The sequence below is a fragment of the Aythya marila genome (genome assembly GCF_965140915.1).
Source record: "Aythya marila genome assembly, chromosome: 3".
Taxonomy (NCBI): Eukaryota; Metazoa; Chordata; class Aves; order Anseriformes; family Anatidae; genus Aythya; species Aythya marila.
The window spans coordinates 71,057,986-71,072,558 of NC_139044.1; the positions used below are offsets into that span (position 1 = coordinate 71,057,986).

The following is a 14,573-nucleotide window of genomic DNA, read 5'->3' on the forward strand; positions in this document are numbered from 1 at the left end:
TTTCTTGATGAGTCCCTTATCAGCTGATCAGATTTCTGCCAATTGACTTGGTTTCCAAGGCAACTGCTCTCTTGACAAGCCAGTTCCCTTCAATAGTAGGTAACTTATTTTTTAGAGTAGGTTGATTACATTTTAACTGCATACTTCTTAACAAGATCTTGCTGCAGAAGTTTCAGCCCTACATGAAAGTGAAAAGATAACAAAGAAGCAAAAGACTGACTAAAATGGAGTTGACAGCATGGTAAAGATACATAAAGTGATTTCATAATCTCTCACAAAATTCATAAATTGTACATATTCCCTGAAGATAAGCATGCCCACCAGTTGCTCTCATTTATATATGTATTCAGGGTATTCTTTTTCCGAAAATAATGAAAGTTCCTCGGTTCTGTGAATACAAGCAGTGGAGCAGCCTGCTTTTGCAAAGAGCTATGTCTTTAAACCTATTGATACTGATGTTTAAGGAAGCATAGGTTTTAACCAGGCTTTTATTTATTTTTTAAAAACTCAGTTCAGACTTTGACATGGTCTTCCCCTTCGTTGCTCATACGTAGACTGGTAACTGTTCAGGTTACCACATCCTTTGCTTCAGGGTCTCTTCTATTCAGCTGGTTTTGTATGCTACAGAACTTGTGGGATTGTCTCTATTGAAGTTTCTTCGATTCTTCTTATGGATTAATGTTTTAGAGGAAGAGAAATGGACAGGATATAGGTGTTTTTTTTTCTGAAGAGAGCAAACTCAAACATCTATATTCGTATAGGCAGTCATGCCTATAGGTAGCCATGGTGTCATTATGCCTACACGCAAGTTTTAGGATACTGATTTCTGAATATAGCTGGATTAGTATTAAGTGACTGAAGTAGTTATTCTCTTGCTTATTCAGTGTCCTTTCCAGAGGTTATAGTCTTGGTTTCAGGGATGACAAAACCTTATAGAATTATTTCTGAAACTTCTGGAGTTTGTAGGACAACTTATTCACATGAATGAAATCAGGTTTTGATTTGTGTTAAAACACTAAACTGTATTTAATGCGTACTATAGAACCTTCTTTCTTAGCCTATGCGTGTGCAGATGTTGGTCTGTTTTAGGGATGTAAGCACTTACCTTTTTAAAAAAAAAAAAAAATGAAATGAACTTCTTCCCAAGATGACTAGGAAATGCTATATATGAGCTTCAATAATTTCAAGACAGTTTGTGCAAGCGTTTGGATTTTAGAGCACTTAAATCCTCATGCTGTAAAGGAAAGCATGATTCACTGTTAGCCATAATAAAGCAAGTGTTCCTCTGTAATGTGATTGCTTGGGAAATTTTTGACTGATCACAGTCAGCTTTCCAGTCCCTTTTATAGGGAAGTCATCTTACAAGAGCTTTGTGTTTTATTCTGTCTCCATCTGTTGATAGGATGACTTACATCTCTGTCTGGACTGGCAGACAGGATTTAGGCGCCAATCCAGCAAACCACTTAAAAAACAGTTTAGCTTTAAGCTTTATAGCAACTAAATTAACAGGTTAAAAAAAAATAAATGAAATAACATTGCTAACACGCTACTGTTAGCCATAGAAGGAAATTTAGGAGATTAGGTTGTATTGGTATATGAACTATAAATGGAATAAGAAGTGTGAAATAAAGCATGTATTGAGAATAGAAAACATAGATGAAGACCTTTGTCTTCAGTAGAGAATTTAAGGGAGGAAAGAGTCCTGTTTTAATAATAAAGAGAGTCTGTTATATACGTGGACATCAATGCCTCTTGGGTGTATAGATCTGCAAACGATAGATTTATTCACAGATGCATGTAGCAATTTCCTTTGGCCCAAAAAAAGTCTACTAATATAATCAACAAGAATTAAGGCATTGCTTTACAAAAAATAACATCATGCATTTCTTTTACTAACAAAACTAGTCTACATTATGCAATTAGAAATAGTTCCCATGCAGATCCGAAAATTCTAATACTTACATTAAAGTTTGTCAAGGTTTGTTTCTTTGAAAAATCTTCTCATTAAATCTTGTAGAAGTGTTAATTCTATCATAAGAAACCATTGTCCTTGTGCATGAATAAACCTACAGTTTTAAAGTGGTAAATTTTATATTCATGGTAATAAAAATTGGATCAGTTTGAGTTTAGTTTGGTTCAGCTTCCAGTCTTATTGTACAAGTGGAAATGCATCAGTTTGTATTCCTTAAGGGTGACCTCTTGTGGTGTAAATATGTCAGCATTTCTGAAGGAGCTTTCTGTAATACATACTGAAGAAAGTTGTACTTAACGTGTCATTTTAATGAGCAAATAAACTAACAGATTAGTAAAAGTAGTTTATATTTTCCAATCAGTTATTAATACATGGATCTTGTATTGAGTATGTGTGAAGAAGGAAGCATTTTGAGCACTGTATTCTGTTATATTTCTGTGTGTTTATATTGTATCTTTTAGTGACCAGATGAGAAAGCCTGGTGTAGGTTCATTGTGGCCAAGAAGTGCGGGGTGGAAGAGACGACTAGCAGGTACTCATATAAAGCATTTCAATCTCCAGTCAAAGAAACGGAGGTTTTAAAATTATCATTATATTTTTTGTGTATATATATGTGTGTGTGTGTAATCTATTCTTACATTTGCAGTTGTGAAATACATTCAAATAGATATAATCTATTTTTTGTGATTTGGAGATCTTTTTTTCCCCTGTTTTTTTTTTCTTTTTTTTTTTTTTTTCTTTTTTTTTCCTAAATGCATTGTATTTTTAGTATTGGTATAGAGGAATAATATTCAAGAGATACTCACTCTAAGACCTGTTGACGTTTTCTCATACGTAGTCTTAAAAATTTGCCAATCCCTTAACACTTCATCGTCCATCACTTTTTGTAAGCTCACATAGTTGCACTGAAACTAATAAGACTACCTCAGGCTATATTAGCTGAAGATAAAGATTCTGGATTCCCCTGCAGGGCTGCATTTTGCTAATTTTTACATAACAGATTTTAAGTAATATTTTCTGAGAACTGGCATGGCTCGTACATAGCAAGTGCATATTTCAGAGTCTGGTATGCAAACTTGAAGTTTTCTACTTTGCTGTTACTTTATTACTATTTCATTAGAACTAAGCAGCTTTGTGATTCTGGATTGTTCTGGCAGAAGCTGTGATATGCTCTGCTTTTGTTTACGTTTTGAAACTGGGAATACTTAACATATCATGGGAGTTGTTATTCTATGGGGCCGTATCTTCTCCATTTACAAGCCTTTTAATCTATTTCTGCTATTTTATTGGAGAAAAATCATGTGTGTTATTATGATTGTCTTTTTATATCTACTTTTTTTTTATTTTAACATCATATAGCTTCCTTACTTCATCCTTAACCCCAGAATAAATAGTTGGATAGCTATAGGAATTCTCAGAAACTTCAGTAAGCCAGAAGGAGTGTTCATTCACAGATTATTTCTACTTTCAGATTTCTGTTTGTACTTTCACGTTTTAGAGAGGAGGTAGACTATTTTCATATTGGTATAGACGTAGCCAGTAAGTATTCCATGAAAAGGTTAAACACGGTAAGTCAGGCAGTACACAGCTTTTGAAAGCTCAGTGTTGCTAAGGCTCTTGTATTTACATGCTAAAAACAGCAACCAATAAATGTAGGCTGATTAGTGACTTTTTTTTTTTTTTTTTTTTTTTTTTACCAGAATGCAAAGCTGTGGTTAAGACCTGTGAAAAACTGAGACAACAAACTTCAGTTTGCTAAACTCTTTTGCTTGAGTATTTTTCCTATTGAATTACAATTTGCTCAGTTAGGAGGTTCAGGACTGTTTCTGCAAAATTTCAACTACAACTAGTACCATAACTTCTCATCTGCACCTTAAAAATCTCCCAGGACTGGGAGTTCTGCAAGTTTATAATTTATTAATGTCAATTTTCTTTACAATCACATATCCACTGCTTATTCTTATTGCTAGGATTAATATTGTTTACTAAAAGCTAATAATCTTTTTTTTTTTCTTTTTGATAGTTACAAGAGATACCTGACTAAAAAAATATACTATGATACAACTTATATTTTATATAATCTTTTTTTTACTCTTCTTTTTTTTCTGATGGATATGAGACAATTGCAGAAGAGTGGCACAAAACTTCAGTTCTTTTTGTTCTGAACTAAAAATTAAATGGCTTTTTTTTTTTTTTTCTAGTAAAACATCTGGTCATATCTGTAAATACATACCTGAACTTTTCTATTTATTGCTCCATAAAGTTAAGCATGTGCATGGTTAGGAAGTTGATCCCATCTTAGCATTTACAAGAAGTAGCTGTCAATTAGAAAGAAAAGGGATAGTTAAGTAAATATGTGGGTTTTGTGGTAGGCAAGATAAGTGGAAGCTATTCCAATGGTCTCATTTCAGCCATGCTCTTACCTTATCCAGAACAGAATTTTCACTGCAGTGTTTTTGTTAAACTACTCCTCAAATCTAAGACTCTGAGTTCATTTGATCTGGAAACTTTAATAAAAGGTCTGCAAAATAAGTAAAAAATAATAATTCTGTTACCTAGTAATATATACTTACACTAATATGTATGTATGCACATACCAGCAATATATTTTATGAAACATCAGCTTTTTTTTGCATGATCTATGCTAACATATATTATTGATAGATTTACTCTGTGTAAAAGATACAGACAGTCAATATGGATATACAAAAAAGTGTTTTTTTTAATCTCTGGATTTTTAAAACAAACAAAACATTAAAACAGTTTAAAATTGTTTCACTCTTTCAAGTAAAGCTCAGCACATTCATTTTTTTAAGGTCTGAGATACTGTCCTCAGAACGCAAACCTCATAGTATTCTGTTTTAGATTTATCGTTATGTTTGAACTGGCTCAGAATTTACGTTGTAATTTAAATGCAAGAGTTGGTAACAAAGAGTAGGAGATACTTTCTGACAAATCTGTCCCTTAAAAGTACTTTGTTCTTGTTACTTAGTGGAGTTGTGTGGCTTACTTCCCTATTAAAAAAAAAAAAAGTTAAAACCTCACAAAAACTAAAAAAAAGAAACCCACAACCAAACCTCAACATTATAACAACAACTTTGTTTGCTATCAAGATAAGGAGATTAACCTGATCTTGAACTCCAGAAATATGCCTGCGTGCATCTTTAAGCAGTTGTTAGCTCCTTCCAAACTAAAGTTGTACAGAAACTCTGGCTCTCCAGGAGTAGTGGGTCAATGGTCAAGACCAGAATTTTGTCACTTCGCATAGTGCCAGGTAAATGTGAAAAGGATGTACAGCAGATTGAAATAATTCTCAGTGATGCTGAATTCTTTTGCAAGTCAGTACTGGAATCTATTTTTTTTATGAAAACCCATTTTTACCAACAGCCTTGTTCAGTCTGAGAAGAGATCCAAGCTCTCAGTTTTGCTTCCAGAAGATTTCCAGACCACTGATATTTTTTTTGGTCTACCAATTTTTAACTTTCTGTTTGCTGGTAGACATGTTTTATGTTTCCTTTTCAAAAGAAACTATAGAAAAAATCTTTTTTTTTCTTTCTTGAAACTTCTGTTTTTGAAGGGGATAAGGTTTCTGACAACAAACAGTAGCTCTTTCTCATTCACTTTGTAGGAAATTGGTTGAGGGTGGCCAAGAGAGCTGGGAATTGGTTGACTTCAAACTTCCTGACATGTTTATTGGAAGCAAAACATCTTTCAGATATCTGCACTTTCCCATTTATCTCCCAAAATGCTGCATAAGAAATTGTCAAACGAGTAACAAAGAATAGAGAGAAGTTTGCATTTTACGTGAATTTAATCAGGAAGTTTTCAAAATCTGATTGCTTGAAGTGGTTAGAATTACTAACAGGATGTTTTAACTAGTAAGACTTTTTCCCTTACTTCTTGCTTGAGACTAAAGTGTCAGTTAATCAAGCTTTGTGTAATATTGTGCATGTGTACTAGATAAAATTTTTAGTCCCAGAGGGTTGTCTGTAGTATGGATGTTTTTAACACAGAATAAGCTGTCACATGGATGCAGAGCTGAAAGACTGTGGGACATGTTGATGTAAATGTAGTCATTACCTTCCAATTCAGCAATCAAATGAAACATTAATGTCAGCAAACAGAAACAAATCTGGATTTACACTGCGGTTTGACATATCAAAACATTTATCCATGTTGTTTTGCTTGAAACTTTTATTTTGGAAAAAGTGTAAACAGAAACAAAATCTTGAATAGGTAGAATAACCTAGAATATAGAAAAATAAGACTTTTTTTTTTTTTTCCTGATTGATGAATAAAGTGTTTGTGATGATTTATTTGTGTAGAAGTTGAAACCTTCACTGAATATGTGCTTTTGTTTTGAATGTGTTTTGAAGGCTTAGAGGATGACACAAGAGTAAATGAATCAGAAGAGGAAAAAATCTTTTGGCATATGAAAGTTCTACCAATTCTACAGGAACTGAAAAGCGGTGGGTAACGCTGTTCTTGAGAATCTGTTTTCTGTTCTGCTTCCTACAGGAGACATGGGACTCATTTGTATTTACTATAGAAGAATAACTGTAGTTGAACTATGTAGTCTTTTATGCTTTCATATGTTCAGTGACTTAGCAGTGTAAAATAAACACTGGTTTAGAGATCTTGTCTGATTAAAATAGTTTATCTTAGAGGTCATAGCTCTGCCAGCTTAGCAGTCAGTGGAGAGGTAATAATTTTAAGAATAAAGTACTTCAGAGATTCACTGTTGTAAGCATAGGCTGTATTGAAGGTCTAAACTAAGTTTAGAAAAGTGAGGAAATCTTAAAGAAAATTTCCCTTTATGCTTAAAGTGTTAGATGTGTCAGAAAAGCATGTAACGACCCAGAATATCAAAGCAAAATTGAGTAAATTAAGTGTGTCTTGAAAGATTGAACCCTGAAATCCCTTTTAGTTTCATGAAAAAGGTTGTTTAACTTCCCTGTATAAACATTATATTTATTTGAATGGTGGGTATATAGAAAGTAGATTTTTTTTTAGTTCTTTTTTTTTTACAAGCAGTTAAAAGTGAGCATCAAAGTAGGGGATTGATTCAACTTAACAGGATCTTTTGCAGAAGTTTGTTATAGCATGCTACAGATTAAAGTTATATATATTTTTTTTGCATAATTCTGAAAATGTAGATGAGCATGGAGCACCTGTACAGTGCTGACTGATTCCCTGAATGCACCATTATTTTAAAAAGCCAAGATTCTCATTCCCACATCTGTAACTGATGTGTAGAAAAAACAGTGGTCAGAAAATTGGAAAACAGTTGTGCAACTTCACCTTTTCCTTGCTTAATGCTGAAATTGTCAAATATCAGCCACTGAATTAACCTTTTTCATAGTGGCATGCTCTTTATAGGCAAGCAAAATACTATTTAAAGGTAAAATCTAATCATGTCATTCCCTTGATATGACTGGAACTAAGGAAAATAATTTTCAGGCCCCTTTTCTTCAGTCCCTATTTGATTTGGCTTAGTCTGCATTTGTCTCTGTTTAAAAAACAAAACGCTTTTTTCCCCATTTGATTATGACTTAATTTTTCTAATAATAAATTATCTAATGGAACTTTCATATCAGTTAATTGAATATAGTACTACAAAACCCTTAGAGCTTGTGAGTTTTTCTGTTTCTTGAATATTCACATACATTGTGACTAAATTGCATTACCTCCTGCAGATGCAAGTTATATGGATTTATTTAGGTTGTTAACTGCACAGCTGTTTTTTTCCTATAAAAATAAGTATTCAAATAATAATTTTAATATAATTTTAATGTTTTGAGCGGATCTATTGGCAATTCAGTGTATTTTAACTTTGTTTGCAGCTACTTGCTTCATATCTTTCAGATAATTCCCTGCATATGCATTTAGGTCACATTTAGTTTTACGTGTTGCTATATTAATAGGGAAGCCTTTCCTGCCCTTTTTCCCTCTAAAAGCTTTGTACAAAGCTTTTTGTTCAAAAACAAAGCTAAAGTTCGACTTGAAACTTAATTATTACCTTAAAATCTTAAGAATATCATGTGATTTGAGATGACTGTTACTTGAAAGAAATATATATACATATAACCCAAAAGTCTCTCTTTCTGTAGGAGCAAATACTTTATTTTGTTACCTTCCAGTACTTGAGGGAAGATAACCTTCGAAAATGTGCTACAGGATGCATGATGAATAATTGTTGTTTTTAATTTTGATGAAATGGGGCAGAGACCTTTCAGTTTTGGTTCTTTGCCTCCCCTGTTTCACCACGTACTGAAGCAGAGGGTTTAGAATCGTGGTAAATTTTGTTGTATTTTCTGTCATGATGGGAGTGGATGTGGACCGGTCATTGCTGTTCCTTGAGCATGACAACTGTAAATTGAGAGCCTCCAGGTACACAGCATTAGAGGTGGATCCTTGAATCTGCCTACACCTTTGGGCCCTTAGATATAATGGTTCTCATAATTCCATCTCCTTAAACGTTTTTGTGCCAACTGCTTTGCCTCCTTGAGTATGACTAGTTCGGCTGTGAAGTACAGCCTCAGTAAACCTGGAATTTATACAGACAGTTTAAATGGGTTTATACCGTGCTTTATTAGTGTCACCTTACAAACAGAAGCAAATGTAAGATTAAAGTTTTTTTTGTTTGTTTGTTTTTAAAAAAGATTTTAAAAAATAAGCAAATCTTTTTGCTTTCCTTATGAAGTAACCAGGTATTTGATTCCTCTATGTAGAGATGCATTTTTTTAAAAAACAATTTTACTACAGTTTTATTTTTGTGTTTTTTTAAATAATATTTGAGGGATTCAGATTAGGAGATAGATGACCTCATCAGTAGCATTTGAGTGGGCAGTTGTGCATCTTGCACCTCTACTATACATCGGAGAGTTCTAGTAAGTTTTTACATTCTTTTGTTCTTAATCCCAGTGACACTTGATGTATTAGGTTAGTTACTGACTATTGTATTAGTTCTGTTATTGACAGAAAAATATTCCTTAACTGTCTCTCATTCTCATGTAATATTTGGTAGGGCTCCATAAAGAAGGCCTGCAGATTAATAGTTTCCTGGTGGACTTTTGGTCAATCTGATCATTAGCATTAAAGATGAGTTTCATTTTAGGTTTAGGTATTATTTTGGCTCTGTGATTGCTTGGCCTGATTCTCTTCTTTTTGAAAGACAAACATAAATCTTTTTTCTGAGGATTGCATTATCATCTTGAGAGATTTATTGGCCACCTTATTTTTGTTGTTGTGCAACCCATTCTATATTTTGTTCTCGTGTTAATGTCTATTGAGATGCTCTGGAAAAAATGGCACTAATCATTGTTTTTTATTTTTCTCTCCCTTCCTCTACCCCTTTCAAGTAGAAGACAAAGTAGAAAATCTTTGTCTGGCTTGTACCAAGCTCTATCAAGCCTTGAATGAAGGAGATATGCTTGGGAAAAGATTTAAAAGAAGAAGTGTGCTTCTGAAGACGTTATATAAACTTGTAGACATTGATTCAGATCCACTTTGCCTGAAGCTGGCAAAGATTATTCTCTCTGTAAGTGTTTTTAAATGCTGTTTGATAGAATGTGGAGGAAGCTTAAAATTGTGAATCACAACTTGTATTTAACTTTGTGTTTTGTCATTCTAAAGTATTTCTAAACTAGAGGTTCATTAATCACAGTTTCTTACCATACAAATATTAGTCTTCCATTTATCCAGACTGGCACCTATTGGAGCTTATTTTTTGCAAGGAAATTGCATCTGGGGAAGGGACATGATACCATAGTTGATATATGGTGTCTCATGGTATCACCTCATAAGATATTTGTATAAGCAAGCAAGGGAAACATGGTCTAAATGAAACTGATATTTAGGGAACATAAACATAAGCTGGAAAATTATATCCAAAAATTATATCCAAAGAGAAGTCAAGTCACTGGAGGAATGTAACGAATGGAAGCCTGCAACTATCTGTCTTGAATAGTCAGAGGTCAAAAAGCACCATCTGAGAGAAAGAATTAAGTTTGTTTAACCTAGAGTAGGCTAAGACATGCTAACTTTCATCAGGCCTTTTTGAAAAAAGGGAAATAAGCTGTTTCTCTGAAGTCAATGGGAAGGAGCAGTACACTGTAGCTTGTCTAAGGTAGTCTTTAGAGATTGACATTGGAGGTATAGAGATTGATTGTGAGATGGTTCTGGATGCCTTAAAGTAAGGCATGTAAGACAGAAGTAGCAATCTTTATTAAAAAATAGAAAGAAAAGGATGCCTCCAAAAGTACAGTCAACTGACTTCTTAAAGACACATGTATTAAGAATTAAATAAATAACCTTAATTTATGCTAAAAACAAGGTATAAAATCAGATGTAATATAAAATAAGACTGAATTATTAGTATAATTTGAAGTAGACAAGTGGTCAATTTTTATAGAAGTGTATCTGTGATTTGAAAAGTGATTTTTTAATTCATTTTTGTTGCTGGCAATGTCGGTGTGGTGACAAGCCTTGTCTGATCCAAGCATGACACAGCAGGTTTGTGCTTCTAAAGGGTTTATCCATTTTTCATTCGTGGTTAGGTGAGTCACCTGCTGCCACGATCTAAGGAGAGTTCCACATCCCAGTAATCACATTAGTATAGTTGTACTTGAAAAACTTGATAGTAATTTATTTTTATGCAGCATGCCATTCTGTTTAAGCCTCCTTTTTTTTTTTCTTCTTAGATTTATGATTTATAGAACGGCTGTGTTTCTACAAGAAGCAGGAAGCTAAAACTATTCTTCAGTTTTAGCATCAATATTCTGCATGGAAATCTCAGTGATGTTATATTTTATGTGTGTAATCAATAGATTAAAAGTTTATAATGATGAAAAAACCCTAGCAAAATCTGTGCTTGGCTTTGACATAGGTTGTATGCATTCCTGAGTAATTTGACCTTGCTTGAGCATACCCATTCCTGTAGAAATTGTTCCTACATGTAATTCATCCCTTATAGATTGCTTTTTCTCCATTAGTAGCAGCCCGCATTTATTTGATTATTCCAGACTGCTTTTATGAAAGAATCTGATGGTGTCTTTTTTCCAAGGACTTACCTTGAAGAATCTTCATGATTTCAGGGATGCTTTTTTACCTTTGGAATGAGTACATCAGAGAGAATTTTTAAGAATTCTTGAGCTGAGAATTTTTAAGAATTAAATTTAGGCAAAATGTTCTTGCGTGTTCTGATTTAACGTAATAAAAGAATGTTTCCCCTAATGCTGCCTGTTAAAACTCTCAGTTAATTTGTTGCTTTTAAACCTACTGGTTCAGCTTCTATTAAGTATATATAGACTGTCACTGGTGAAATGATACCACCTGGCATTGTGTTGTAGACATTTTAATAAATAGTGTGTGGAAGGATTCTTCTTTAAAGTGATTTAGGTTAGTTTAATCAGCAGATATAATTATATATTCAAATATGACATAGACGTTATGTGATACTTATTAAGAAAAGTTCCATTACAGGCATTTTTCCATGGAAACTTAAAAATCTTGAACAGGAGAAGAAATTGCCCTTCAAATGCAGAGGAAAGGGAGAGACATGTCATCAGAAATTTTAACACATATTTTCCTTTCTCTCAGTGACCTTTAGTACATTGTAAGATATTATTTTTGAACATTTGTGAATAACTTTCATTATAAAATATTGTGTTGTACAAGATATCTTTGTTGTATGGCTGTAGATGCTGAACCAGTGAATCCTGTGCAAAATTTCTTTGGAAGAGTGAATTAGAAATAATAGATGTGCAGTCATATACTACCTGCAGAAAATACATAAAAAGGTGTATATCATCTGTTATTTCAAAGTCAGTCAGCACAGTTTGCTAAAGAGAGCTTCAGGTAGCTAGGTTTCAGTGTCCTTTAATTCTGCAAACTTTACAGTTTGACTCAGTATCCTGTCAGGGTTTTAGCTGGAATTTAAGAGTTTTACTGTGGGAGTACAAATTTGTCATGATGTCTGAACTTATAAAATGTTATGATGTATTTTTGTACATAGATTTCAGTTGTGAATCTTGTGTCTTTTTCTTCACAGATGAAAGTGGATGGAAAAAATCTTCTCAATGTCTGCAAGCTTGCATTTAAAATTTGCAAGAATGAAAAAAATGATTATATCATTCAAAATGATAATTTATTGGGTATGTATTCTTTTATTATATATAGCTTAGATGTTACAATTCAATAGTTTGATTGTCTTTCAAAAAACATTCTCAGAGTTAGTGTTAGACATGCACATGTTGGACTTGCTTACAGCATGAAACTAAGTTTCTTCTAGTCCAGTGCTCTGTGTTTGCCCATGGCTATAGATGATGTTATTTAGGGGATCATGGAAACCTAGCTGTTTTCTGTGGTCTGTTTCCCTTGTACTACGCCAGCATCCAAAATTGTTTCATTCTGTTAGGGACATTAGATGGTATACCCCTATCTAATCCTTTTTCATTTATGGATCTTTTGTCCATTAATTTGTCCAACTCCTTTATGAACTTTCTGTCTCTACAATCTTACAGAGCAACAAGTTCTAGAAGTTCTCTGTCTGCTGTTTAAAACCTCTTTGCTATAGTATTGCAGGATTTGAGTTTCTACACTCAACTTACCTTCCAGCTTTGTGATTTTTGTAAACGTCTGTCATATCACATCTCTTTCTCCACTTCAGACTGAGGCATCCCAGCCTTTTAGCTTTCTCTTCGAAAGGATATTGCATCATTCTCTCAGTTGTTTTAGTAGCGCTTCTCTGTACCTTCTCTAGCTCCAGTAGATCCTTCTGAGATAGACAGAACAAAACTACCAATAGAAATCAAGATGTTTTTGCATGAAGTCTTATAGAAGTGAGATAATGCTATCTGTGTCATTGGCCATCATCAAGAAAGATAATGAGAACAATCAGGGGATTTTTTAGTTGCTGCTGCACATTGAGCCAACAGAGAACTGTCAGCAACAGCTCTGTGTCCTGATTATAACTATTTGTTGTTTTGAATCTACACAGTCTTTACAAATATGAGAAATATGGAAAAAGCAATGAGTGTATGAAAGATAGTCAATATCACTTGATGATCATTCCTTTAGTTAAAGCATTATTATGTTTTATTAGGGTAGGCCTAGATGTGCACATGAAATGTTTCCAATAAGTTAAAGTGTAAGTTTAGACCTATTTATATTTATATATAATTACATATAAATATATATGTTTATATATATATATTTATATAAGACATGAGAGCACTCATGGTCTTAAAGCTTAGTATATGAGTGTTGGCAGGAGTGAAGACCAGATAAGCCTTTCCAGTGTTAAGATCAACAGGAAAGGGCTCAGAGAAAAGAGAACAACTGAGATCACTCAATGGATCTCGCATACTAAAAACTACAGCTTTGTAGAGATAAACATCATAAAAAGTCTGGACAAGTTGGCTGTCTATGCCTGTGTAAGCATTGTTTTTTGGGGTATTTTTTGTTCTCACTTCCATCTTCACTCACTTCTGTTTCTCTTGCTTTTCTTTCACTGTACTTTAAAAACTAGAGAAGGAAAGAATGTTTTTGATAGTTTTTTTTGTTTGTTTGTTTTTCATTACATTTTGCACCCACCTTCTCCAGGCTGAAGACTTCAACCTTGTCATACTCATAATCACTCATATTTCTGTTTCTATCACTGGATTATAGATTCAATTTCTTTTTCTTCCTCTGGCCCTACAAACTATGTGCAGTAGAGCATCTCCAGTAGAAGAAATAAATTAACTGTTAATCCTAAAATAGATAGTGACTGTTCAAGACCACATTTGACACTGAGTAGAGCAGTGGTTTGAAGCTGATTTCTCACATTGCCACAAGCCAAGTGACTTAGCTGACCACTAGGCAGTTGGTGAAGGTGAGAGCCTGGGAAAGAGCTGGGAGGGTGTCCTTCCATCCATACATGTGGAAAAAGTCTCAGTTTGAGGTGAGACAGAGTGGTGGTTTCACACTGATGGCTAGCTAAGCTCCACCACACCTGTTCAAAAGAACAGAGGAGAAAATATGATGAAAAAATGCTCTAGGGTTGAAATAAGGACAGAGACATCACTTCCCAGTTTCTGTTATGGCCAAACAGACTCAGTGTAGGGGAGAATAATGTAATTTATTACCTATTGCTAATAACAGAAGAGCAGAGAAAAAACTAGTGCAAACTAAAAACGCCTCTCTCTCCATCCCCCCAAGTGGCACAGGAGAATGGGGGCTGTGGTCAGTCCCTGAGGCTTCGTCTCCACCGCTCCTTCATGGTCACTCTCTACCCTGTGGGGGCTTCCCACAGGCAGCAGCTCTTCAAGAACTGCTCCCACACTGCTCCATACCACGGGTTCCATCCCCCAGGAGCAAACTGCTCCAGTATGGGTCCCCCCAGACCCCCTGCTCCTGCGTGGGCTCCTCTCCAGGGGCTGCAGCTCTGGCCCGGGGCCTGCTCCAGCAGGGGCTCTCCATGGGCCGCAGCCTCCTCCAGGCCACATCCACCTGCTCCACCGGGGGCTCCTCCACCCATGGGGGGGGTTGCAGCGTGGAGATCTGCTCCATGTGGGACCCATGGGCTGCAGGGGGACAGCCTGCTCCACCAGGGGCCTCA

The 14,573-nt window shown here is 34.7% G+C and overlaps 1 protein-coding gene across 4 annotated transcripts in view; it reads left to right on the forward strand.

The window, feature by feature from the left end:
* ARMC2 (armadillo repeat containing 2) overlaps positions 1 to 14,573 on the forward strand; it is a 68,809-nt gene that overhangs the window by 19,862 nt on the left and 34,374 nt on the right. For 3 of the 4 annotated variants that reach the window (XM_082756945.1, XM_082756946.1, XM_082756947.1), the window contains 4 exons: positions 2,434 to 2,504; positions 6,349 to 6,441; positions 9,334 to 9,512; positions 12,024 to 12,126. In XM_082756945.1, coding sequence (XP_082613071.1) covers positions 2,434 to 2,504; positions 6,349 to 6,441; positions 9,334 to 9,512; positions 12,024 to 12,126 — 446 coding nt within the window. The remainder of the gene's footprint in view (positions 1 to 2,433; positions 2,505 to 6,348; positions 6,442 to 9,333; positions 9,513 to 12,023; positions 12,127 to 14,573) is intronic. The other variant, XM_082756948.1, reaches the window with a different exon arrangement.